The following is a 27,998-nucleotide window of genomic DNA, read 5'->3' as shown; positions in this document are numbered from 1 at the left end:
GCAAATGCAATGGTTAAATTTATTTGTCTGAAAATTTAGTGAAACAAATTACCTTGATGAAATTTATTTGCAACTATCATAGAGCATAAATAATCAAACCACTCTATTTGCACACTCCTAACTCACATGGATGAAACAGGAAATACAAAAGCAACTACAAATTAATAATAAGATAAAACGAGAATAATAAGAAGAAGATTAAAAACAACTGTCTATAATTTAACTACCCTTCTCACTCAAAACTTGCTAGTGCATCTTCCATTCTCTTAACCATGCGTTGTAATCCCACCTCATACTTCTTCACCAAATCATCTAAAACCCACCCTTCCACCTTATCAACGGTGAAAGACCACTCAATCATACACCCTTGATCACCTTTGGGAACAATCTTGACCGTAGAAACGTATGACTTGAACCCAATATTGCTGTCCACAATCTCGTAGCTTAATTTGCGTTCATCATCATCAACGGCTATTAATCTTTCCTTGGACCAGCTAACGGGCTTATTGTCACCATCGTTGGATGGGATTGAGAATCCAGCGCAGTATCTGATGCAACCGGGCTCACCGTTTGTGCCATGAATACCATAGCAAGTGGCTAGGCTAGGAAACCATTTGTGGAAGTTGAAGAAGTCCTTGTACAGAACCCATACTTGGTCTGCGGTGGTATTTGTGAGTTTTGTACAAACCTTGCCTTCCCATTTAGAATTTGACTTGGGCTCCATTAATGGAGATTTATTGAGCAAGAGAAAGATAGAGATACAAAAGCTAGCGTGCAAGTCCAGAAATTGTACAAGGGCCTTTAAGAGTACGTTTGGATAGCCCGTCCACGTCCAAGTTTTGCCTTTTTTTTTTTTTTTTTCCTACGCGTGTTTGTTACTGTTCATTGGTCATGAACAGTGATTTTAGGCTAATGAACAGTAACTTTTGGAATGAACAATAATTTTTACCCTTTAAAAATTATTTTGCTATAGTATTTTCAGTTTTCAATTTTTAGCAATAAGTTCTATCCAAACGGACCTAAATAGACATATGGCCGATTCAAAACGTATTCCAGCAAACCTCACGAAAATGTGGACAATGATGCAAATTACTGTAATGATTTGACTGCTATATAATATAGGCAATGATCCAATGATAACGTTGAAGCCTTGCTTTTTGCTTTTTCTTTTTTGGTAGAATATGTTTCTAAAAAAAACACTGAATTAAAAATGATGAATAAAATTTGTTTGAGAGAACTAAATTGCACAAAAAAAAATTGAAAGCACAACATTCACCCTCTTTAAGGAGATTTAAGTTCTAGGTTGATAAAACTTAAAACCAATACAAACCTTCTTGGACAATAGCCCAACAATGTTGTATGGTTTGAGTAACCTCTGCACAGGGTGTTAAATCTCAAAATTTCACCAAAAAGAACACTGTTCTTTACTAGGAACTTCTTTATGCTTTAGCGTGTCAAAATGTTTATGGTATTTTTATTTTTTTTTTAGAAGAAATGCTTATCGTATTTGGGTGTTGTTTTACATTGTTATACATATCACATATGTATATATGAATAGAGGAATTAGTTAAATAGTTATATTTATAGGCTAATTGGTATTACTCAAGATTAATGAACATTACAACCCATTTATACGCATAAATTATGCACCTTTTATGTCATGATTTAATGGGAATCATAACCCATTTAATTAATAACAAAATTGTTATACTTATTTTGTCTTGGTGGGAGTTTCTCAAAATAATTGAGAGATAGAATGGAAGATACTCATCATTCTCCATATTAACTCCTATATATTTATATTAATTTTTGCCAACTTTAAATTCATTAAAACATTAAAATTAATCTCTTAATATTAAAATGCTAATCCAAAAGCCTTGAAATTTTTAGATGCAACTGAATAAATATGAAAGAGGAACATGTACATTACATCTGGAAATTTATTGCGTAAAAAACTTTTAATAGATAAAATAAAACTAGGTGCTTCCAAATTCTTATCTTGGAGTTTGAATTTATTGGAACCAACTCACAGACAATCTGACCTACAACCAGCTTATATATATATATATAAAAGTTTAGTTACAATTTAGTTGTAGCCTAAGACTGAAACATTATTCAATATATTTTTATTTGGGTGAATTTTGACAAATTCGTGTTAGATTACATCTTTTTCTTATATTTTCTATACTTGCAAAATTTTTAAAAAATTAAATATTAATAGTTCTATTATCAATAAATTTTTTAAATTATAAATTTTTGTAATTTAAAATTATGCATAAAATATAAGCTTATAGATCATATAGTAAATAACATCCAATTGACGCAAAATTTGACATGTGTATTAAGAGCATAAAGAACATACAATCAACGGTTATATTTCAAAATATGTAGTAATGTCTATTTTATTTAATAAGGTTGTAGCCTAATAACCAATTTTATAGCTAAATTTTGTCCTATAATTAATAGCTCTTTACAACTCTTTTATGGTATATAAAATTTTATTTTTTAAAGAGATAGTTTTAATCTATAAAATTTAAATAAAAAAAAAAAACCTTGTTTAACTATTCAATTAAAATCATTGGACCTTTTCGTTTTTTTTGTCTTTTGTGTGTATGTTTGTTTTTTATTATAAAAAAAATTTTAAAAAAAAAAGTAATTGTCTCACATTACTTAAGAGAGTATGTTGTGTATAATATAATTTGTCCACCCTCTCTTAAAAGTTATCATAATTTTTTAGTGAAGTTTATGATATGTATTTACTTTAGTACTCATTTCCTTTCCATTATTTCTTAAAATATATATATATTCCGACCTTTCATTAGACAAGTGACAGTTTTTTTGTTTTCTTCTCCTTTTGAATTGGCTTTTCATAACTTTTTCTCTAATAGTTCTCATTACTTTTACGTAAGGTGCTCTTTCAAGTCACCACTACCGGCCCCACATATCAAAACTCAAAGAGTAAAACGCTAATGGGGATAGAAAATGGGTGAAAAATATTATTTGAAAAAGTCATGTGACGGTTAACATTGTGCAATAGCGGAAGCTCTAATATTATTATCAACAATATTTAACGTGGTTTAACCAACTCATCAACACTCATAACTAAGGAAGTTAACACCGTACTATACCGATCAGTATGGCCGGTATTTCTCGTTCCTGTAGATAAAACGGTACCGAAACACCCTTGAATTGTACCGCTCGAAATACCGGTCTATACCGGACTATGCCGGGCATACTAGCGAATATCGGCCATTTCAGGCGGAAAGTAAAAACCAGCCGGTACAAAAAGCTTCTTAAAAAAAAAAACATAAAAGCATGGTGCTGTAAATCCGGGTCGGATTAAAAATAAAAAATAAAAATAAAAATTGAAGAAGAAGGAGGTATTTACAGAACCTTATCACCATTGTTAAGAAAACCTCCAAGAAAAATCAATCAATACAAAGAACTGAAATGAAAATAGCAGTATAAGATCTAACTAAATCTCTTATAATCTACGTCCACAAGTCGCTAGTTGTCAATCAGCTTCTGCCCTTGTCGTCCGCTGCAACCTCCAGTCGACGACCGGTGATCGGATCTCTCCAAAGTCCAAACCAGTGGTAGTAACGGCTGTGGCTCTTTCACTCTTTCTCCCTTCCTCTCACTGTTTTGTTTTCATTTTGCTGAGACATATCTTTGTTTTGTTTGATACAGCTGCATCCCTTTGGTCCTTTTGTTTTGTGCGGCTGTTGTAGTCTTATTTTGTGTGCACTGACTCTTTCTCCCTTCCTCTCACACATGTAACCATTGAAACTTGAAACAAGCTTGAAATTTCAATTACCTCCTTTATTTCAAATTTTCAATTATTGTCCGGTTGTCCCTCACTAATTTTATATTTTTATTAATTAATAAGCTGATATGTAAGTTAGAGATAAACAATAAGTGAAATATTAAATACTTATAAATATGGTTCTAAAAATTTTGTGTATGTGTGTGTATATATATATATAATATAGAATAGCGGTAAACTCAAAACGGTACACCGGTATTGACCAGTACCCAAAATATATCGTACCACTGGCCAAACCGATACAGCCTTCGGTACGGTATTGACTTTCTTGCTCATAACCTCACCAACATAAACTCATAAACTTAAAACCCCAATACACTCAATAAACCTCTAATACTCACAAAGCAAACAAAATCTTTACACACAACTACGGGTAATCTTTTAACTCAAATAATCTATCAACTACTCTTTGAAGAAACTTATCATGTTCTTCTTGGAGTTTTCACCTCTCAACACATGGGACCAAAACTAATTAGAAAATTTTCTTGATAGTATCAAGTATTAGGATATTAGCTTAGAGTTCAAGGGTGGTTTTTGTTTTTTACCCCAAACTCAAAAATAGAAAGTTTGAAACACAACTCACAAGAACTTCAAAGCATACATAAGCACAAAAGTCTAGCAACTAGACAAAGAATGGATGTGCAATATCTTATGTTCCTCAATTAAATTCAATCATATAATGGCATGTGTAAATGCTACACATATTTGAATGTGATTGGTATTTGGGAAGATAAAATCTGATTTTTTTTTATTCCTTAAAATCGGTAGAAAGACAATACAATTTGTGTGGCATTGATTAATGCAATCATGAGGATATTGGGCTTTTGCCCTTATTTTGCAAAAATAACACAATATGTCCCTATTTTGAAAGTATTTAGGTCCGTGACTGTGTTTTTGAAACTCGATTTTAACAAAATCGAGTTCGGTATAAAACTCTATATCCTCAAAATCAAGCTATATGTAAATTTTTAATTGAAACTCGACTTTAGCAAACTCGAGTATCACTTTAAAAAAAAATTAAAGTGAAAAAATATGCATAGAACTCGACATTGCTAATGTCAAGTTCCACTTGTAACTCAATTTTTCTTAAATCGAGTAGTAAAATAGAGATACAGACCTAAATAGATTCAAAACAAGGTCATTGTGCTAGATTTTTTACAAAATAAGGGCAAAAGCCCAATATCCCCACGCAATCACATAAATGAATTTAATTAGGCAACTTAAGGCAAAGTTCTCAAGGAAGAAAACCTAAATTTCATCTTGCACTTTTTATTTGCTAACAAAAGTAAATTCATTAACTAAGAAAACTTTTGTGAGATGAAGTTTAACAACATGGTATTTATTTGTTTTTGGGATTTTATATTGCATTTTCTTTAATATATTAATAAAAATATCAAAAGAATTGTCACATATTATTCAAGTTTTTATAAAAACATCTCCTAATGTTGGGATTACTATCAGTAATGTGGCAGAACTTTGGACAATTATGCATAGGGATTACGCAGAAACTATCAATATTATGGATTTGAACAGCTTTGCATAAATCATTTTTGACAAAAATAACAAATCCATTTTTGACACAAATTCAGTTTGCATAGGGATTATGCATAAATCATTTTTGACACTTCCCAAATTTAACTATCAGTATTATGGCACAACTTTGCATATAGATCTATCAAATCCATAATACTTCAAACGAAACACCATTTTGCAGAAACCCAATTTTTTAAAAAAAGAAAAAATTTAAATCCTAGGTTTCAAAAAGTAAATCTACCTAGAATAAGAGGAAAAGAGCAGATGAAAGTTAAAGAAAAAACAAAACTTCAAGCTCAGAAAGTCAGGAACTCACTCAATAGAGAGAAACACGAATGGATCAAGACCCAAAATGTTAACAAAAAATCACAGGTTGGTAACCTTCAAAACCCAAAATCCATGGGTCTCCTTCTTCCTCGGTTTCATTGCACGATCAAAACCCAGATAATTCTCGATCTAATAAATCAAGCGGGTAGCAATGTAGCATGAAAGCTTTTGAGTGGGTGAGCAAGCATGAGAGAGTGAGTGTTTTGGGGGAGAAGAGCGTTTGATCTGTTTTTTTTATTAATTTTGAAATAAAACATTTAGAGTAACGACAAATAAGAAGGTGGGTTACGGAGTAGTAATAGAATGAACTACAGGTATTATAGTGTCAAAAATGAAACCATAGGTGGGTAAGAAAAAAAAAATCAGTTAATTTAACTAGTAAAGTCTCTTATCTCTTTTTCTTTTTCTTTTTTTTTTGAGAAACAAGTCTCTTATCTTTTGAATAAAAATTTTAGGGTTTAATTCCCGCTTACACCAAAAAGTAATTGGTATCTTGGTCAAATGATACATAATTTTTTTTGTAAGCCAAGAATGACTACCAAAAAAATATAAAAGCTTGCTCTGTTAAATTTTGAAAGCCTCTTCATATGAGTACAAAGGAGCTTTTAACTTTTATTATATGTTGAGCTTAAGTTGCGATGACGAGCGAAGCACCAGTTCGGTCAAGAGAGGAGGATGACGAGCTCCAACGGAGCACCAAAAAAGTGAAGGAGAATCACCGCGACAGAGGATCCCACGAACCTAACGCAACGATCCTTAGAGGAGGGTGTGGGTCTTACAAGGAAAAACTAGAGGGGGTGTTCCCAGGGGCTTATGAACAAGCATTTGCGCTTGACAACGATTTGGAGACTGACATGGAGATTGAGTCCGACGATGAGACCTTGGACCTGTCTGCAGGTATAGCAGCAGTGAATCTCTATGGCGAAAGAAAAGAAAGGATGCGCGGTCCATGGACAAACTCACTGATAGTGAAAGTCTTTGGTAAGTCAGTGGGGTACCAGTTTCTTGTTGGCCGGATTGGGAGCATGTGGAAAATATCTGGTATGATGAACTCTGTTGATCTTGGTTCTGGATTTCTTCTAGTTAGGTTCACTTTAAAGGAGGATTATATCAAAGTCCTCAGTGGCGGTCCGTGGTTTGTTTCGGGGCACTATTTGTCCATTAGACGCTGGGAACCAAACTTTAAACCGTCCACAGCATGTGTGTCTTCAGTTGCTGTTTGGGTTCGCTTGCCGGAGTTGCCGATTAAATATTATGAACCATCAGTTCTGCGAGATATTGGAAGTGCAATAGGTCCAGTGTTAAAAATTGATACCCACACGGCGACGGAAGCAAGGGGGAGGTTTGCAAGAATTTGCGTTCAAGTTAATTTTGACAAGCCTTTGATTAAAGTCGTCAAAATTGGGGGATTGCAACAACTGGTCCAATATGAAGGAATAAACACGTTGTGATTTTCTTGTGGCCGGGTTGGTCACAAGTCTGAAAATTGTCCTTACAAAGTCAGGGCGCCGGAGAAGACCAGTGAAAATGAAGAGGCAGGAACCGAGATGCCTGTTCAAAGTCAAGCTGGTATGGAGGAAGATTCCTTTGGGCCGTGGGTCCTTGTTACACGAAATAGGAAAGTGGGTAAATCAAGCAAGAAAGGTGTTGTCCAGGCCTCCCATAATGGTCCCACAAACCACGGCCCGAGTCCTTTGTTTCCTAGTAGGCCTGCTAGCCCATTTATGAATGGCTTTGAAAATGAAGGCACGGGTATGAGTAGTGGTCAGAGCAAAGTCAGTCCCACAAACCAAGAAAGCGTGTCTGTGCCAGTTAACACTAAAGAAGAAATTTCTGGTGAGCTTAAGAAAGTAGGCGCAAGCTCTTCCTTTGTCAGAGGTACCACTAGCAGACACAAGTCCAAGCATAGCTCTAGAGGCCAGAAGGGGATCCGATCAAAAATTTCACCTGAATGGACAGTTGTGGGTCTGACCTCAGTTGATGGCTTAGCTCAGTCAGCTTTAGAGCAAAGGAAGCAAAAGATGCCAACAACGGGTTTGTCGGAGTCCATGGAGTTTAAAGCGGGAGTCTTTGATCTCGGTGCGATAATGAGCCGAAAGGCGGAAGAGCTGAGACCGGAGCTGACTAGGTTCAACGACCCAATCCCCAACCTGCTTCGAAATGAATCAGCCACAGAGTGCACTCCTTTAGGAGCTTCTTCAAACGCTCCAACCCCCGGAAAAGGCAAAGAGATGGATTGTGCGAAGGATGCAGCGGCGCGCATCGCAGAAGCCCATTTGAAGCGAATTGATCCCGGTGCTAGGTCCGTGGCCTTGAGTCAAGCCCACATGCTAGAGGATGATCCAGGAGTGTGCCTGGGTCCTGAAGTTTCTATGCACGCAGAAGAGGGAGGTGATGTTCCTAGCACTTCTCGTTAAGATTCTTCGCCCCCCCCCCCTTTTTATTTGCTAATTATGAATCTGCTCATATGGAATTGTCGAGGTGCTTTAAGCCCCAATTTTAGAAATATTGTTGATGATTATGTGCAGCTGCATTCTCCTGCCATTTTGATTGTGACTGAAACAAAGGTTGGTGGTGAGAGAGCTAAACAAATTATTGATTTGCTGCCCTTTGATGGGGCGATTTGTTCAAATAATATAGGCCTTTCTGGGGGCCTTTGGATTCTCTGGGACTCAACCCTAGTTAATGTTTCTGAGCTATCCCACACTGAACAGGAAATTCATGCTATGGTTCCTACCAATGCACCAGTTCAGAATTGGCTGCTTACTGCAGTTTACGCTAGCCCTCGTTATGCTGAGAGGAAGCTGCTTTGGGATAATTTAACTCAGGTGGCGTCTTTTCACAACCTCCCTTGGGTTATTGCTAGAGATTTTAACGAAGTTTTGATGGGGGAAGACAAGTTTGGCAGAAGACCGGTCAATGTGAATAAAGCAATCAGATTTCAGGAGTGCCTGGACAAATGCAAAATGATTGATATCGGGTTCTCGGGTCCTCGGTATACTTGGTCTAATCTCAGACCCCTTACGGGCCTTATCCAGGAAAGAATTGACAGAGTGTTTATTAATTCTGATTGGATCGCTTTGTATCTGGAAGCTATTGTTAAGCATCTTGAGAGAGCTCACTCTGATCACAGCCCTATCATCCTTTCCCTTCACCAGGTTGCTGGTCAGAGATTTACCCGTCCATTCAGATTCCAACCCATGTGGTTATCTCATCCTTCTTTTCCTGAGGTGGTGCGGGATTCATGGGGTGATATGGTTCCCCTATCTTCTGCCATCTCGAGCTTCACTGTGCGTGCAAGAGAATGGAACCGAAGTATCTTTGGCAATTTGTTCCATAGGAAAAATAGGCTTAGAGCTCGATTAAGAGGTATCCAGGAAAGCTTAGCAATCCATCCAAATGTTTTTCTCATTAATTTGGAAAAAACTCTGAGAGAGGAATTTGTAGTGGTTCAAAATCTAGATGAGGAGTTTTGGGCTATGAAAGCTCACATATCTAGACTTGTTGAAGGGGATAGGAACACTACCTTTTATCATACATCAGCGCTTGTCCGCCGGAGAAGGAACCGCATCACAACGATGAAGGATAGAGTGGGGAACTGGATTCATGGAGAAGCTGAGATAGCCGACCATATTAGGAAAGGCTTCTTAGATCTATTCTCGACTAGTCATTGCTCCTCTCAACTGGCTGATTGGACCCCTCCTTTCTGGCGGGCTGGTCTTCGGGAAGCAGACAGTGCTCTTCTTGAAAGTCCTATCTCTGATTTTGAGATCCGATCTGCCTTATGGTCTTTGAAGCCTTATAAAGCTCCCGGACCTGATGGACTTCACGCAGGATTTTTCCATCGATTCTGGAACACAGTGGGTGATTCGGTAAGGGAGGAAGTGAAGATGATTTTCCGTTCAAGAAAAATGCCCAACTATTTAAATAGGACCCTCATTACTCTAATTCCAAAATGTAGCAACCCTGAGACCCTTGGAAATTATCGCCCTATCAGCCTTTGCAATTCCATCTATAAGGTGGTTACTAAGATCATAGTGGCAAGAATCCGTCCTCTCCTTGCAGACCTTGTGTCGCCGCTTCAAACGGCTTTTGTTCCGGGTAGAAAAGGTGTTGATAACGCCATTATTGTGCAGGAACTGATCCACTCCATGTCAAAAAAGAAAGGTCGGGGTGGAGTAATGGCAATCAAAATCGATTTGGAAAAAGCTTATGACCGGATGGAATGGAGTTTCATACGGGACACTCTCAACCTTTTCGAATTCCTGAATCATCTTATCTCCTTGATCATGAGCTGCGTTTCCTCCTCTTCAGTTGCTATCCTTTTCAATGGGGGAGTGCTAGAATCCTTTAACCCTTCTAGGGGCATAAGGCAAGGGGACCCCCTCTCCCCTTATTTGTTTATCCTTTGTATGGAGGTGCTGGGAGCTCTAATTGAAAATAAGTGTGATGTGAAGCTTTGGAATCCAGTTAAGTCATCGCAAGGTGGGCTGGCCTTTTCTCATCTTTTCTTTGCGGATGACCTCGTGTTATTTTCTAAGGCAGATAGGAAAAACTGTGTGGCTGTCTGGGAAGTGCTAGATACTTTTTGTTCTTTATCTGGTCAGAAGGTGAGCATGGAGAAATCTCGAGTTTTCTTCTCCCCAAATATTCCCTCTAATAGTCGGTTGGAGATGAGTGAGCTGTTGGGTTTTCAATCTACCTCATCATTGGGCAATTATTTAGGCTTCCCCATCAAGCACCCATCCGTTCCGCAAGATTTTAATTTTATCATTGAGCGAATGCAAAGTCGCCTAGCGGGTTGGAAAGCAAATCTTCTATCCCTTGCTAGCAAATTGGTTCTTACTTAGTCAGCGATCTCTACTATTCCAAACTACTACATGCAGTGTGTAGCTCTTCCTCCAAAAGTTCTCCAAAATGTGGATAGGATTAGCAGGAACTTTCTCTGGGGGTCGTCAGAAAATAAGAGGAGACTTCACTTAATTAGCTGGAGGAAGATTACCAAACCCAAAAGAGAAGGGGGCCTAGGATTGCAGGCAGCCAAGGAAAAAAATGTTGCTCTTCTAGCCAAGCTAAATTGGAGATTTTGAAAGGAAAAAGACGCCTTGTGGGCCAAAGTCTTGTCCAAAAAATATTGTTTGCGAAGGCGGTCCCCTAACAACCTGTTTAGGACCAGAATCTGCTCTCCTACTTGGACGGCAATGAAAAAAGGAGAGGCTGTGTTTTTGGAGGGATCTAAGTGGACTGCTGGGAAAGACAGTAACCTTTCCTTTTGGACGGATAAATGGCTGTCTAAAGGAACTTTAAGGAGTCTAATTGAGGGGCCTTTGAAGCGTGGGGAAGATCTGTTGCTGCTTAGGGATTTGGTGGGTTTTAATGGTTGGAATTGGCATGCTATCTCTTTCCCTTTCCCGAAGCATCTGGAGCTTGATATTAAAGCTACCCCTCTTCCCTTCTCTTCTTCCTGTAAAGATAGGATCTCTTGGATTTCCTCAAACAACGGAGATTTCGATCTCAAAGAAGCTTATAAGATCGCTTGTATGGAGAAGGCAGTGAGAAACCATTCTCCTTTTCAAGGTTTTTGGGTGTGGAAAGTTTCATCGCTTCCTAAGGTGCAGGTTTTTCTATGGCAATGTTGTCATCAGAGCATTCCAACCAGAGAAGTGCTGGCTGCCAGGGGCATGGACATTGAAACCCTTTGCCCATTATGTAGGTCAGCCCCTGAAACCATTATGCATCTTCTTAGAGACTGCCCTTCCTCCAAAGATTTCTGGAATAGTTTCCCCCCACGGTGGACACGTACATTGTTTTATGGGAGTAATCTCATGGATTGGTTAAAGCTAAATTGTCACTCTTCCCATTGTTCTCCTATACATAATATTGACTGGAAGATTATCTTACCAATTGGGATCTAGAATCTTTGGCTTCACCGGAATGCAGTGGTTTTCAATAATGGAAGAACACGTGGCTCTGTGAGGATAAACACCATTTCCCAAGCAATGGAATTTGCTTTCCTTGGGCTTAATATGCAACACCCTGCCAGCCGCCACATTACCCTTGTGAAGTGGACCAAACCCCCTCTCAACTGGTATAAGGTGAACTCTGATGGGTCCTCCCTTGGTAATTTGGGCCTTGCGGGGGCTGGTGGTCTAATTAGAGATGCCACAGGTAAGTGGATTAAAGGTTATGCCAGGGCTATTGGCGTAACTACGAGTGTAGCAGCAGAGCTTTGGGCCCTGCGAGATGGTATCCGGCTGTGTATAGCCTTAAAGCTCCAAGCAGTTGTGTTTGAACTTGATGCAAAACTAGTTGTTGACATGTTAAAGAAGGAGGATCGGTCCAACAATAGCAATGATAATTTAGTTGAGGATTGCAAGAGAGGTTTAAAGGAGATCCCTATGGTTTTGGTCCAGCACTGTTACAAAGAGTCAAATAGGTGTGCAAATGCTTTAGAAAGGATGGGAGCGCATTTGCCGCAAGATTTTGTTGTCTTTCTTGACCCTCCCCTGGAGGTGTCTCCTTTTTTAGATGCTGATGCAGCAGATACTTTGTTTAATCGCAGCGTTGCTGCTGTAAGTTCTGTTTAGTTTTGCTTAATGAATTTCCAGTTTACCAAAAAAAAAAAAGAAAGCCTCTTCATATAGGTTAAGATCCTCATCTTATTCAAACACTTCAAAATTGACCACATATCTATAAGAGAGGTCACATGGAACTCATCAGGTGAATAATTTAAAGGCAAGCAACTTTTTATATGATTATTGTACGAAGTATTTTCAATTTCACTTTGTCTATCAATGTTCAACAAATCTCGGAACGGACCAAATCCTCCGACTTGGCCAACCTGACCAATATCAGTCCACTCCAAAACAAAATCCAATATTAGTCATAAAAAAACTTGATAATATCGGGTCGAAAGTTGAGTTTCCTAGATGGAAACTAGATAAACCCATCATGTACAAAATTCATTATAAACCAACCTATGCTTATTTATGTGTCTAAGTCTAATTTGTTGCCCATCAGGGATGACAAAGGTAGGGTGGTTGTTGCATTCAGTAAAAAGATTCAAGCCCCATTTTGGACCCATTTGAGCTGAAGCTAAAGCAAATGAAATGAGGTTGTAGTTTGCTCGAGATGTGGGTATTCATGAGTTTTCTTTGAAATTAGGGGACTCGTTGATTATTTCCCATGCTTTAAATGAACTCTCTCCACCCCCTTGTAACCTTGTCGGTGGCACCGTTGATATACGGCATGCTATCTACTAGGGTTGTCCAGCGATTCACTGACCCGCCCAAACCGACTGGGTCCGACTGACCCGAAGCCTAGCGGGTGGACCCAAAACCCATAGTCAGTCGGATTCGAGTCTACCCCTTACAAAACTTGATGATTCGGGTCGGGTAGCAGGTTAAGGAATTAAAAACCCGTATTACCCGACCCAACCGATATTTTCAAATTAAAAAAAAAATCGGTAATTTCAAGGAGAAGACTCAGAAGAGAACCCGTGAACTGTGAAGAGAGAAGACTAATTGGACTTAAAGGCTTAAAGCACTGAGTGTTTTTAGTTTTACACGCAAAGTCTCAAATCAAAAGCACTGAGTTGCTAAGAGTGATTGGACTAAAGCACTAAATATACACAGTTACACACAAAAGAAAATCAACAAAATCTCTCTCTGAAGATTCAGAATAGCTAACCCTCAAATCATAATCAGTTTTCCACTTCCTAAAGCCATGGCCATGATGAATCCTTACTCCCTACTCCACTTAGCCAATTACCCTCCCTCAGCCTCAAGGCCTCAACCCTCATCTCTCTCTCTTTTAAATCAATCTCAAAAGTCTGATTCTTCTCTATGTTCTTTCTGCTCTCTAGTCACAAGGGTTGATTCAAAATCTCTCTTTTATTTTGAAACACTTCACTCCAAGTCTCCAAGACTCCAAGTCTCCAAGACTCCAAGTCTCCAACGGACCAGACACCAAACCTTGCTGGTTGCTGTTGCCGCCTCCTTACACCGCACCTGACACCACCACCGCCACCTCACACCACACCTGACTCCGCCGCTTCACTTTCTTTCCACCATGGGTCTTCTCAAACTCTCAATCTTAACTTCCTAGTCTCAGATCAGGTAAATTTTCTTGATTTTTCATCCTTCTTTTTCTCTAATTTGTGATATGGGTTTATCATCTTGTTCAAATCATTTAAAACTTAAAGATTAGGGACCAAAGATGAAACCCTAATTTTTTTTAATATAACTAAATAGCATGTCTTTTGTGTTATGATGCTATCTCAGAAGGTCGGTTCAAAAATCAAATTTTATTTTTATCTTCAAACCCAAATAAATTTGATAAAAAAGAAAAAAGAGAGAGGAATGGATTAGATTTACTAGACATAAAATGTGAATTTAAAATTTAACATAAATACCAAAATTTTAATATATGATGCTATGATCAATATACTTGTATTTTCATTGTAAATAAAAAATAAAAAAATAAAAAAAGATGAACCCCTAATTTCAGTATGCTCGTTTGTGTTATCATTTTTCAAAGACTTGAGTTATCACTTTTCTGAGTGTGCTTGTGTTTACTCTTTACAGACAAACATTATAGCTAGTTTGATTCATTATTTGAGTGTACTTTCTATCTGCCCTATTTTATTCCTTGTTTTGGTTTTTTTTCTATGATCAATATACTTGTATCTTCATTGTAAATAAAAAAATAAAAAAAATAAAAAGATAAACCCCTAATTTAAAAAGATGACATCCAAACACATTTTTATTTTGCTTATCTGATTGTATTTTATTGCTCATTTGTTTGATTCATTTTGCTTTCCTAACTTAAAAAATTAAAATCCTAATTTAATACAGGAGTTGAATGTTGTTCAAGTAGCTACTCTTTTTGCTTCCTTTTCAAGGTTGAATCCTCGACTGTTAAGAGTTCTCTGAGGTATCATTTCTCTTATGTTGTTTCTATTTTAACATCTTGTTATTGTTTTTTTGTTACTTTTTTCATTTTTTTTTGTTGTCGCTTTGACCTGTTGTTGTTGTTGTTGTTGTTGTTGTTGTTGTTGTTGTTGTGTCACTTGTGTGTTGTTATTATTGGGTTAGTAATATCATTGTTATGGTAGTTTGCTAATGCTTAAATTTAATATCTTTAGGTTATGGAACCCTCTAGTGATGCACCCCCTTCCCAAACAACACCCGCTGCCCAAGTTGAACCTGCTACCCAAGCTAAACCTGCTGCCATTCCAACTAATGCTGAGACACTTCCCCCTAAACCTAATAGTAAAACCAAGGTGAGTGAGATAGTTGCTAATTGTGATAATAATAGGAAAAAGTCTACTACTTAGGATCATTTTGAAAAAATAAAGATTAGTGAGGGTAATTTAAGGTTGTTTGCCATTATCACCAAAAAACTTATCGTGCGAATAGTAAGAGTCATGGTACTACTAATTTATTGAATCATGTGTCAAACTGTGTTAAGAACCCTAATAGAGTTTCACTTAAAGGGCAACAAACCTTAGCATTTGAATCCAAAATGAATGGGGAGGAAGGGTTTCAGTTTGTACCAACAGCCTTTACTGTTGAGGCTTCTAGGAAGGCACTCGCTGAAATGATTATAATAAATAAGTTGTCTTTTAGATTTGTGGAAGGGTATGGGTTTCAAAGATATTCAACAACCTTACAACCTAAGTTGAAAATTAGGGATATCCTATCTCGTCAAACTGTGGCTAGGGATGTGATTGGCATTTACGATGTTAAGAGAGAGAAACTAAGGGAAGCCTTGAAAGGTCATAGAGTGTGCCTCACTGCGGACACATAGACTAGAATTCAAAATCTGAATTATATGTAGACTAGAATTCAAAATCTGAATTATATGTCCCTCACATGTCATTTTACTGATGATGATTGGAACTTGCATAAGAGAATTCTGAATTTTTGTCAAGTTGAAGACCATAGGGGGGAGACTATAGGTAGAAAGATTGAGATGTGTTTGCGTGAGTAGGGTGTTGATGGCATATTCACCTTGACAGTGGATAATGCTTCTTCTAATGGTGCTACCATTAAATTTTTACAAACACTAACTAAAGATTGGAAGGGGACTATTTTACAACATGAGTTCTTGCACATGAGGTGTTGTGCACATATCCTAAATCTGACTGTGGGAGATAGTTTGAAAGAAATCGATGCATCCATTGCTAGTGTGCGTGAAGCGATGAGGTATGTTGTTGGGAAATTTGGACCCCGGTTGATAAAATTAACAAGTTTTAAATCCAAGTTGTTAATTAGGTTTATTATGAATAAAACTTGTTAAAATAAACAAACATCAATATCATGTCAAAATCATGCAGTGGAAAAAAAAAATAAGACAAGATATGATGACCCAGGAAAACCAATTAAACAAACTAGTTTCACAGTAAAAAACTTAGGGGGAAACCTTCCTGAAAAGCAATCCACTATAGTAAAGAGAAATTTCAGATCTAGTACAAAACCTTTGTCCCTAGACTCTACAATCCCCGTAAATGAACTTACAGCAAAAACCTTCTACCGCTTCAGAACCTCTGAACTCTTCAATATATGAACGTCATCCTTTTGATGCACGGATCTCAGTACGTGACTAACTCCTTTGCACAAATCCCAGTACGTAACTCACTCACCAACTTAAGGAAGAAGAATGTTAGCTGCAAAGTTATTCACTTCGTCAACAATGAAGATCAAGAAGCACTTGGTTACAAAACCCTAAGGCGTAAAGACGCAGTAGCTTCTTTCAGAGAGAATAAGGCTTCAGTCACTTTTTGCATGTGTTCTCTTGATATTCTCTTATGTGACGACCTTCAAAATAAGCATTATATATGTCTACGGTTGTGAGAAAAGAAACCCTACACAAATACATAAGCATGGGCCAAAAATCAGATCTGAAAATTTGAATTTCGTAAAGTTCGATAGATACAGCTGTCGCACTAACTGTCAAGACCTCGATAGATAACTATCTAGTGAGCAGCTATCGAGTTTTGATGAATCAGCACTTCTTCACTTGTTTCTTGAACAGATTTGCATGGCTTCAATACTAGACTTGAACTCTTATTCTTTGAAGTATTAAACACATCCTAGATCTACCTAAATACAAGTAAAGTGCATTTTGTCAAAGGATTAGCCAATTTCATAAAATATGTCCTTAACAATTTTCCCCTTTGGCAATCCATGACAAAACCACAACAACAAATGAATATACGAGAGGAATCATAAATCACTCAACTCATACTCACTTATTAAGTACAATAAAATCTATCCTAACACAAATTCTTGAAAAACTTTGCAATAAGAGAGTTCATGGCAAGTAGACTTTGACAACCTGTATTTCTGAAACACTTAAACAAGACTCATCAAAGCATCTTGTGTGAAATAGAAATAAAAGATTGCATACAAATAAAGAAGAAACATGTGTATAAAGATAGAAAAGAAACAACACATGTAGAGGTAGGTGAAGAAAACATATATCATCACATATATATCAAATATAAGCACAATGTATGTAAACATGGTCACAAAGCCGGTGTACATGAAGAAGAAGCTAAAAGTAGCTCCTACAACAACAAGGAGGTAATCACTCCCCCTAAGAAGATGAAACACATCTCCCCTTTACAATGGCATGTATTTCTCCCCCTAACTTGTAGAATCTTAAAAAGAAACCACAATTTCTCCAATTTCTTCTCCTTTTTGTCATGATTGACAAAGGGTACAAGAAGCTATAAAGCCTCACCCGAGAAACATAAAGATGATAAAAAATGATCAAGGGGCACAAGGAATCCATAAAAATGCATGAATGTAATGAAACAAGTTGCTATGGATTACAAGATAAAAGAAAGATGCAAAACATGTAAAAAAAAACAATACAAGCAAGAGAATCTCAATCCATCGAGAGGTGTCGAGAAGCTATCGAGCCAACCTTGATGAATCGAGAAGCTATCGAGCAGCTATTGAGGAGACAGAAACTTTTTCGATAAATCGAGGAGCTATCGAGAAGGTGTCGAAATTGTGATAAGAAAAAAGTGAAGAGCTCGATAGATAAGCCAGGTGTCAATAAGCTGTCAAGATTGCTTAAAAATAGTTTTTCAAAGAGGGAAAAAACACGTACATGAATGCAATCAAACAAGCAACTCAACCAACGATCCAATCAACATTTTGATCTCTTAAAAACATCTCTCAACAAGAAAAATATCATGCATTTTGATCCAAAAAACACACACACACAAAACAAGTCTAACCAATTTTATATTTCAAAAACAAGACATGACAGTTTAGTAAGCAAACATTAACACATGTAAACCTTGTGATGGCCAAATCACATTGTACATGCACGTGTATCAAAAGTAGCAAAGAATATTGCATGTTGTGTGTGAAACATCACAAGATTGCATAAGTGTCTTTATGTTATGACGATTTGAGATATGAGTAAATCAATTTAACTCACACACGATCATAACTGTTTTATGGGGACTATCACCTTCGAGGTACATCCTAGAACTCCCACATCTCCTAAAATACACGCTTGCAATCATGTTTTAAAGCATTTTGTTCTTTTTGCTTTTATTTTCTTTGCATATTTTTCTTTTTATTAAGCAAATCATGCATGGGTATATAAAAAAGAGAAAAGAAATATCAAATTATGTTAAACCTTTTGACATTGCACTTTCGTTATGCCAAAGCATACAGATGTCATTGACATTGCACTTTTGCTATGCCGAAGTATACAGATGTCATGTCATGATTGGCGGGTAACAGTAGTAAGATTGTTATTTATGCTTTTCTCTTAGGATTTTCTAGTCCTTCCCGTTAAAAAGAGTAATACAAGTGTTAAGTACAAGAGATCACCTAACCTTACTCATCACAAACAAAGAGCCACAAAACTCACTTGCTTAGTTGTGCATAAAGATGCTCATCTAAGTTACAAGAGATACAAAATTTAGAAAACTTTGTTTCAATGGCCATCCAAGGTACACAAGTACCAAAGTACACATACATACACTATTTTTGTATTTTTCTGGTTTTTTTTTTTTTTTTTTAATTTTGAAAACAAAACAAAATAAAAACTAAACAATCAAATAAAACCAAACAAACAACATGAAAGCATGAAAGAATGATGCATATGCATGAAAGCATGATAGAAAGGTGCAGATGAATGAAAGCATGATTCCAAAAGTAGATAAGAAATCAAGCAAAGAAAGTCCTACTTTAGATAGAAAGAATTAAAGCAGAGGACAAACAGATTAGACAGATTAGACAATTAAGTCTTAGGCTCCTTTCTCACCCACACAGCACGAGTCTTTGGCCGTAAAGATGAAAAGACACGTATCCTAGTATTTCTACCAAAGGACATAGAAGAATTAGAATTCTTCTAAAATTGAGTTAAAAAACTCAAGACTTTTAATAACTCTCCAAATAAAGGTATAGGTCCTTGAGAGAAAATCTGTGACCGTTTGGACACTTGCTTTTAAGAATACAACTTAAAGCAATTAGGATGAGTGTGTCCAGAAACACCACAATGGTGACAAACATGAGGTCTAACAAAGGAGGATGCATATGCATGAAAGCATGATAGAAAGGTGCAGATGAATAAAAGCATGATTCTAAAAGCAGATAAGAAATCAAGCAAAGAGAGTCCTACTTTAGATAGAAAGAATTAAAGCAGATGACAAACAGAAAAGGCAGTTAAGTCTTAGGCTCCTTTCTCACCCACACAGCACGAGTCTTTGGCCGTGAAGATAAAAAGACACGTGTCCTAGTATTTCTACCAAAGGACATAGAAGAATTAGAATTCTTCTAAAATTGAGTTAAAAAGCTCAAGATTTTTAATAACTCTCCAAACAAAGATATAGGTCCTTGAGAGGAAACCTGTGACCATTTGGACACTTACTTTTAAGGACACAACTTAAAGCAATTAAGACGGGTGCGTTCAGAAACACCACAATGATGACAAACATGAGGTCTAACAAAGGATTTAGAATTAGCCAAATTAGTTTTGGATTTCATACCCTTATCACCTTTTTTAGATTGGGGCACAAAGACATTCCTTGATCCAGAAGCCGTGGAAGAGGAGGGGCCGAAGGAAACAGCATATTCTAAGCCAGTCTTATCAGAACTAGGCTTTTGAGCACTCAGAACTAGAATTCTGAGTTCTAGCTTGACTAAGCTAGAACTCAGAATTCTTCCCAGCATTAGACATTCTCACCATTTGAGTTCTAGCTTGACTAAGCTCAGCCTTAAAATTCTTGACCTTCTCTTCTAATGAGGTGTTCTCCACAACAAGAGTCTCAACTAACCTTGTAGTCTCATCTAGTTTGACTAATAGATTAGCTTTTTTAGTTTTTACCTCATTAATCTCTTTTTTGCAAAAATGAAAAGTCTTTTCAGATTTTATGAATTCAGTGCATAGCTTATCATAGGCTTCCTGAAGGGTCATCTTCTTGGGTACTTCCTCATCAGAAGATTCCTCACTATCACTAGCACTCTCCACAATCACCTTATCGGCTGAAGTAGCAAATGCCATAACATGACTACATTCATCCACATACTCATTAGAAGAGTCATTCTTAGTGTTACTCCAAGTAACAACCAACCATTTATCTTTTGACTTCTTGGCCTTTTCTTTCATAAGGTAGTTTGGACACTCTATCCTCATATGACCAAAACCTTTGCACTCATGACATTTGATGAGGGGTTTCTCATTCTTGCCCTTCCTTAAGGATTTTGATTTCCTAGGGGGTTTGCCCTTGTCCTTTTTCCTAAATTGAAGAAATTTGATAATCTCATCAGTTATGAAGGTTAGATCCTCATCCTCATCATCATCTTCATCTTTAGAGTCATCGATCTCTTCCTTTATATCTTTAAGAGCCAAATTTTTACTCTTTCCACCTTTTCCCATTGAGCCTAATCCCATTTCATAGGTTTGAAGGTTCCCTATAAGCTCAGTCAAAGGAAGTTGATTAATGTCCTTCACTTCTTCAATGGCGGGGATCTTAGTATGGAATCTTTCAGGTAAGAACCTAAGAATTTTCCTAACAATTTTGGATTCTACTATAGATTCTCCAAGGTTGAAGGCAAAATTCACAAAGGCCCCATCCTCCTCCATCCTTATTTCTTCAAAACTACTAGTGAATCTTTGAAACTTTACAGTCTTCACTACCTTAGTACCTTCATAGGTGGTCTCAAGAATGGTCCATGCTTCCTTGGCAACTTTCGTGGATGATATTTTCTTGAATTCCTCATTAGTCACCCCACAAAACAAAGCATTCAAGACCTTACGGTTGAAATTTGCCGCTATGATTGTTGCATCATCCCAATCCACCAGCGATTTCTTTGGCTTAATCCAGCCAACTTCAACAACTTGTCATACCTATTCACCTAGAGCCTGCAAAAACATTTTCATACGAACTTTTCAGTACGCATAATTAGTGTCATCAAATAAAGGAGGAATCAAAAGAGATTATCCACGATCCATGACAACGGGGGTCCAGGATCACACTCAAGGAAATTAATCCAATTAGAGTGTACCTATTCTGATACCACTTGTTGGGAAATTTAGACCCCGGTTGATAGAATTAACAAGTTTTAAATCTAAGTTGTTAATTAGGTTTATTATGAATAAAACTTGTTAAAATAAACAAATATCAATATCATGTTAAAATCATGCAGCGGAAAAAAATAAGACAAGATATGATGACCTAGAAAAACCAATGAAACAAACTAATTTCACAATAAAAAAAATCCAAGGGAAACCTTCCCAAAAAGCAATCCACTATAGTAAAAAGAAATTTTAGATATAGTACAAAACCTTTGTCCCTAGACTCTACAATCCCCGTAGATGAACTTACAGCAGAAACCTTCTACCGCTTCAGAACCTCTGAACTTTTTAATATATGAATGCCACCCTTTTGATGCACGAATCTCAGTACGTGACTAACTCCTTTGCACGAATCCCAGTACGTGACCCACTCACCAACTTAAGGAAGAAGAATGTTAGCTACAAAGTTCTTCACTTCATCAACAATGAAGATCAAGAAGCACTTGGTTACAAAACCCTAAGGCGCAAAGACGCGGTAACTTCTTTCAGAGAGAATAAGGTTTCGGTCACTTTTTGCATGTGTTCTCTTGGTATTCTCTTATGTGACGGCCTTCAAAATAAGCATTATATATGTTTAGGGTTGTGAGAAAAGAAACCCTATACAAATACATAAGCATGGGCCAAAAATTAGATCTGAAAATCTGAATTTCGTAAAGCTTGATAGATACAGCTGTCGAGACCTCGATAGATAGCTATCTGTCGAGCAGTTGTCGAGCTTTAATGAATCAGCACATCTTCACTTGTTTCTTAGACAGATTTGCATGGTTTCAATACTAGATTTGAACTCTTATTGTTTGAAATATTAAACACATCCTAGATCTATCCAAATACAAGTAAAGTGCATTTTGTCAAAGGATTAGCCTATTACATAAAATATGTCATTAACATATGTGACGTCTTTACCAAATAGAAATCAAACTTTTAGGAGTTTTATGGAGAGATTAGGAATGTGTTTGGATCCACGTTTTACTGCTTCGTTTTAAGTCTGCTGTGTTTTCAGTTTTTTTTTTTTTTTTCTCCAGCACGTGAACAGTAACAGGTACTATTCATGCACATGGAGTTACTGTGCGGGAGACCAAAGATACTATTCATGCACTATTCACGCACTGCTCATGGGACCCACAAGCACTTTTTCAGAAAAAAAATATATTAAAAATGGGTTCCACAATACTATTCACACATTTAAAAATTATTTTGCTACAGTGTTTTCAGTTTTCAGTTTTCAGCAATAAGTTCTATCCAAACAGACCCTAGGTATTGAATGCAAGTGTTTACTAAGTCTAGATGTACCTACTAGGTGGAATTCTACCTGTTTCATGTTAGATACTGCTAAAAATTTTGAGAAAGTGTTCCTAAGAATGGACTTTGATGATGGTAGCTATTCTTCATACTTTTTGAACAAGGAAAATAGTGGTGGTTTGGGAGCTCCTTATTTGGTTGATTTTAAAATTGTAGGACACTTGTGGGTTTCTTGAAACTTTTTTACAATGCAACAAAAAAGTTTTCTGATTCTTTGTATATTACTTCAAATACCTTCTTTGATGAGATGTTTGTGATTCAAGAGAATATTGCTCATTTAATTAAATCTCAAAATCATCTCTTGAAAAACATGGCTACTAAAATGGAAGCTAAATTTGAAAAGTACTGGGGGAAAGGGGATAAAATTAATTAGCTTTTATATGTGGCTGTGGTTCTTGATCTAAGAAAGAAAATGAGGTTTTTGAAGTTTTCTTTTTCTGAAATTTATGGAGATTAAGTGGCTGATGAGATGGTTGATTTGGTGAGGAAGACCATAGATAGATTGTATGATGATTACTCTAGGGTTGATTCACCAAATGTGGTAGTACCAAGTGAAAGTGAGAGGACACACATAGAAGATGATACAATTGGTTATAGTGATTCATATGCGATGGTTAATTCACAATATGAGCGTTGTTTAGAGGCTGAGAAGTCTATTAGGTGTAGCAATGAAATTAAAAAATATTTGGCTTAAAATTGTGATAATAGAAGGAATATGAAATTTGAGATTTTGGGGTTGTTGGAAATAAAGGGGAGAATACCTGAATTTTCCTTGGAAATTACATAATTTGATTTTACCAAAAAGAGGTGGCAGAGATGGGTCGTGGACTAAGTCATTGTCTTGAGACAAATCGTGTCGTCCACGGTATATCCGATGTAGTTAGACAAATTGTTTCTGCACATTGTCTCAGGATACAACAACCCAACCACATTTGTTGATTATCCTTGAGAGCCTACACTACTTGTAGGATATAAGCTATCTATAGTACTTTTCTTTCCCAAAACAATTTGTAAAAGATAAAATATTTTTGTTAGTAAGAAGCAATAGATGGTAAATGTTTAGGACAATAAAAAAAATTGTTTTTGAAAAGTCTGTAGCTTTGTAATTCAAAAATAAAAAAATGTGTCTGAAACTTTTTTTTTCCATATATATGGGGCCAGACATGTTGCTTGTCCTTAAAAATAAAAACATTTTCTATCTTTAAAACTTTAAATGGTCATGAAATCAATGTGTGATCAATAGCTTTCTTTATATATATATATATATTATATAAGCCGGTCAAAACTTTTTGCCAAAATATATACGTTGAGGTGAGGTAAGTTAATAGATAAAATCAAGTTTGTCTTTTAGTGTCATAATGCCATTAAAAACAAAATAACAACCCCTAACGTGGCTGTCCTTTAGATATCAAATAATACTTTCCTTTGAAATTTTGATTATACACAATAATTACAACCAAGAATAGAAAGCAATATATAATGCTATAACCCATCAATAGTAAATTATATAAATATATAGTTGTACAATATCTGATACTTTTTATCTATAAAGTTACTATTGAATATATTAAAAGAAACGTTTTAAAGCAAAAGTTTATAAAGGAAAGTATACTAAAAGATGGCAATATATGGTATTAAAATTCACATTAATTTTCAGAGATTTCTTAATTAAAACCATTGACAATAGCTATTCATATTTTGAATTATATTTGAATTTTCAAAATTTAGCAATTAACGTATCTGACATTAGATGATAATTGATTTCATCAATTCACATAAATGAGTATTAAAATAAATATAATATTTTTTATAAGAATATCGAACAGGGGTGGTGGAAAGTCAATTCAGATAGATACCAAGTGCTGTCCAAAATGGCTAAGGATGTGCTGGTTGTACCTGTTTCTACGGTTGCTTCTAAATCGGCATTTAGTACCAGAGGGCGCATACTTGATCCATTTCAAAGTTCACTCTCCCCTCTCATGGTTCAAAATCTTGTTTGTGCTCAAAACTGGCTGCAAGCCCATGTTCCAATTTCTTTTCACAAGTCAAAGGACGAGATGGAGGCCTTGGAGGGTGAATTTCATGATTTAGGTAATATGTTTAACTTCCAAACTTCTTGTCTATTAAGTGTTATTAAATGTGTCATATACTTGAGCAAAATTTAATCTATTGTCTCAATTTTTTCTTTTCTAGTTTTAAATCAAGCAACAACAACAGCAAGTTCTAGTAAAGGCTCAAGCAAAGGTGGTATCTGTACCACAGTTAGTATTGATGAATGATCGTTGATTGGGTATGTTTCTGCCCTTGTAAATTTTGTTGATATTGGTTATTTCCCTTTTGGTTATTCTGTAGCTTTTGTTTTTTGTCTTTATATATTATTGATAAATATTTTTTCCCCTTGTATTGTAGGAGGAAGGAAGGTCGCATTTTGTATAGGAGGCAGTTTTTTTGGATATATTTTGAAGCTTTTTCGGATAGATGTGTAGCTTTTCTAATTATACATGAACTCTTGTCTTGCTTATAGGAAGGGAAACTTAGCATTTGTGTAAACTTTCCTTTCTATAAGTTTTGGACTTGTTAACTATAGATAATAAAGTAGTTCTTTACTGCTTTAGGAAAGCTATTTTTTGGAAATACTTATAGTATTTCATAATTGTAACTAATTATATATATTGCTAGGAATATTGTCTACTGCCTTACAGCCTTGTGCAGTAACTGCCTTCTCTACTGCCTCTATGGCTTACTATATATATATATATATATATATATATATATATATATATATGTAGTAATTGTAGTAATGCTTGCTGTTGTGCGGTTCTGGAAATTTAGTTGATCTGTGGAATGGTTGGTAGGTTTAATATGTGTTCAAATCGACAAATTGACTTTTATATGGCTAAGTTTTCTTAAGGCAATTTTGAGGTACTGCCCAGGCCTTTAGGCTTAGGCAATTTGGAAAATATTTGTTGTAATGTGTGGATGATTAACAGGTAGTAACAAAATGGTATTGCGTTTTTATTTGTTTGATTAATGCTTAGGTTTACATGCAATTGATGTTTAACAGGTACCCAGGTTTTACTTTGTATTTTTTTTGTTCCTAAATGTCAATACTCAATATATGGGTTCTGGGAAGTATAAATTTGGACAAATTCAAGCAGAGTTAAAGGCCCATTTTAAAAGAAATGAAGTAAACAACAGGCCCAGTCTAATATGACAAGATTCAAAAACTATTAATTCCTTGTAATTTAGTAAAGCCCAATAATTTCGGCCAAAAAGACCCAAAAAATTAAATCCAAGGCAATTTACAAATTTGGCCCAATATGTGGTCCAAACACGCCAAACCGTTGAATCCGACCCATCCTAACCGATGACCTGACTTAGCAGGTCCAACCCATTTTTCGATTGAGTGCGGGTCAATTTTTCAATGACCCGACCCAATCGGGTCGAGTAAGGATTAGGCCCAAACCCGGGCTGACCCGACCTATGGACAGCCCTACTATCTATGATCCATGACTTCCATCGAGTAGAATTTTTCCATATTCGTAGGTAGGGCAATAGGTCTACTTATTTATTGGCAAAACATGCTTTAGACATTGATGATCTTTCTGCTGAGATAAAAGAGAGTTTTCTATTCACTTGGCCATGGTGGAGGTGGGGCTTGGGGCTTTTGGAGTGGATGTGGTGGAGGTGGATTTTGTTGAAGGTGTGTGGCTGCAATTTGTTGCATGATCAATAAATTAAACAAGTCAACCAGCCAATCCAAAAAAGTGGATGTCAATGAGTTTCTAGTCGAAAGCAGGCTTTATTTTTCAACATCTAGTATTGTCAAATCAAATGATAGGTGTACCTTAAATCCCATCTCGATCTGATTTATGAGCACCACTAGCCATCAAATTTTATAATTTACATTATGACAATGATGTGAGTATTTTCCTTCTTATGCTCAATCATAATCTTGCTATGAACCCTTATAAAATGACATTGTTCTTTAAATTAAAATATGAGAGAGAGAGAGAGAGAGAGAGAGAGAGAGAGAGAGAGAGAGAGAGAGAAGCAAAGGAAAGCATAATGTTTATCCATGATGCTCATTTGTGGGCGATAGCCACATATGGGATGTGCATGTGCATGATAGGACTAGGTTGGATTTTTACTATCCTCGGGTTGAGAATTTAGGCCATTGACTTGGGGTAATTTTGTTAGGCCTAATGAAATTTGGGTTTCGTTTAATTATTTAGGTCCATTATTCAATTTATACAACTGAGTCTAACCATCTTCATCCAACCAAAGTCTCAATTTATCTAAACAAATTAAACTAATAAATTGAAATGAAGTCTCATAATTCAAAATAAATCAAATTAGCAAATTTAAAAATCATATATATTTCTTAAAACTATTAATAGTGTAAATTTGGTTGGGGTATTCAAATTAAAAATCTTGCTAACCCAAATTCGATCTAACTTGAGCTTCCAAAACATAAATCATGTGCTTCAAACATCCTATCTTGTGTTAATTATAGTTTGAATTAGCTTTTAAATTTCTTTTAAACTTTATGGTGTTATTATAACTTTGTAAAATATTTATATAATCTATAATCTATAATATACATAAAATCGAAAATGTTAATTTTTGGTTGACTTTATAATATTGTGTCACATAAGTTATAAATATTTCAAATTCTACACGTCATTATTCTAATATATATTCTTTAATTGATTTTAAATTATATTATATATTTAAGCATTGGATTAGAATATATAAAATTTCATATATAAACTCAATTTAATAATTATCTATTAAATAATTATCATAATTATCAAATTTCATTTTTAAACCAAAAAAAAAAAAAGAGTGAATCATATTTAGACAAGCGGACACTATTTCTTTTTTTCTTTTTTTTTTTGGTGAGAAGCCACACTATTTCTATTTAGAGACCTAAAGAGCATTAGTCAAGTTTGACATAGTACTATAGTAGTATAATTTATTACTCTGTCTTTTAGCTTGGAAGATGGGAGGAAAAGTATTGAAATTTTCAGGATCTTATAAAAGTTTGATTTGAGTAGCAATGGTAAAATTTCGAATCTTCTCTGTATCTCCATTTCTCTAATATATGAATTAAGTGATTTTGAGAACAACGTCCCAAAAATGATAGGAAAATTGACTCCTCAAGGTAGATACTCTGCCAAACATGTCATGCTCCCACTACCAAAAATAAAAATAAAAATTGTTACAACAAGTAATATTGCAATAACAAAAATAATTGAGGTAATATATATGCTATTGTATCTGTGGGTTGTTTTTTGTTGTAATAGTAACTTAAATTTATTACATTAATCATAATTGTTGCAAAAATTACCTTGTTACATTGTTGTAATAACTAAACCTTATTTTATTTTGAAATACGTTG

At 35.8% G+C, this 27,998-nt stretch overlaps 1 protein-coding gene and 1 pseudogene across 1 annotated transcript; one reads left to right on the top strand and one right to left on the bottom strand.

Annotated features, from left to right (window-relative positions):
• Positions 1-5: 5 nt before the first annotated feature.
• On the bottom strand, positions 6-799 carry LOC142614052 (lachrymatory-factor synthase). The gene has a single exon (XM_075786582.1). The coding sequence runs from the start codon at positions 722-724 to the stop codon at positions 233-235; it is 492 nt and encodes a 163-aa protein (XP_075642697.1). The 5' UTR covers positions 725-799; the 3' UTR covers positions 6-232.
• Positions 800-14,834: 14,035 nt separating this feature from the next.
• Positions 14,835-24,873, top strand: LOC142613097 (zinc finger BED domain-containing protein RICESLEEPER 2-like; annotated as a pseudogene).
• Positions 24,874-27,998: the final 3,125 nt, after the last annotated feature.

Source organism: Castanea sativa, chromosome 10 (genome assembly GCF_040712315.1).
Source record: "Castanea sativa cultivar Marrone di Chiusa Pesio chromosome 10, ASM4071231v1".
Taxonomy (NCBI): domain Eukaryota; kingdom Viridiplantae; phylum Streptophyta; class Magnoliopsida; order Fagales; family Fagaceae; genus Castanea; species Castanea sativa.
Note: the sequence above shows the minus strand (reverse complement) of the source record. Positions and strands in the feature narration are given on the sequence as shown.

Coding starts and splice junctions, on each gene's coding strand:
- LOC142614052 (XM_075786582.1), bottom strand. CDS start 724: ATGGAGCCCAAGTCAAATTCTAAATGGGAAGGCAAGGTTTGTACAAAA.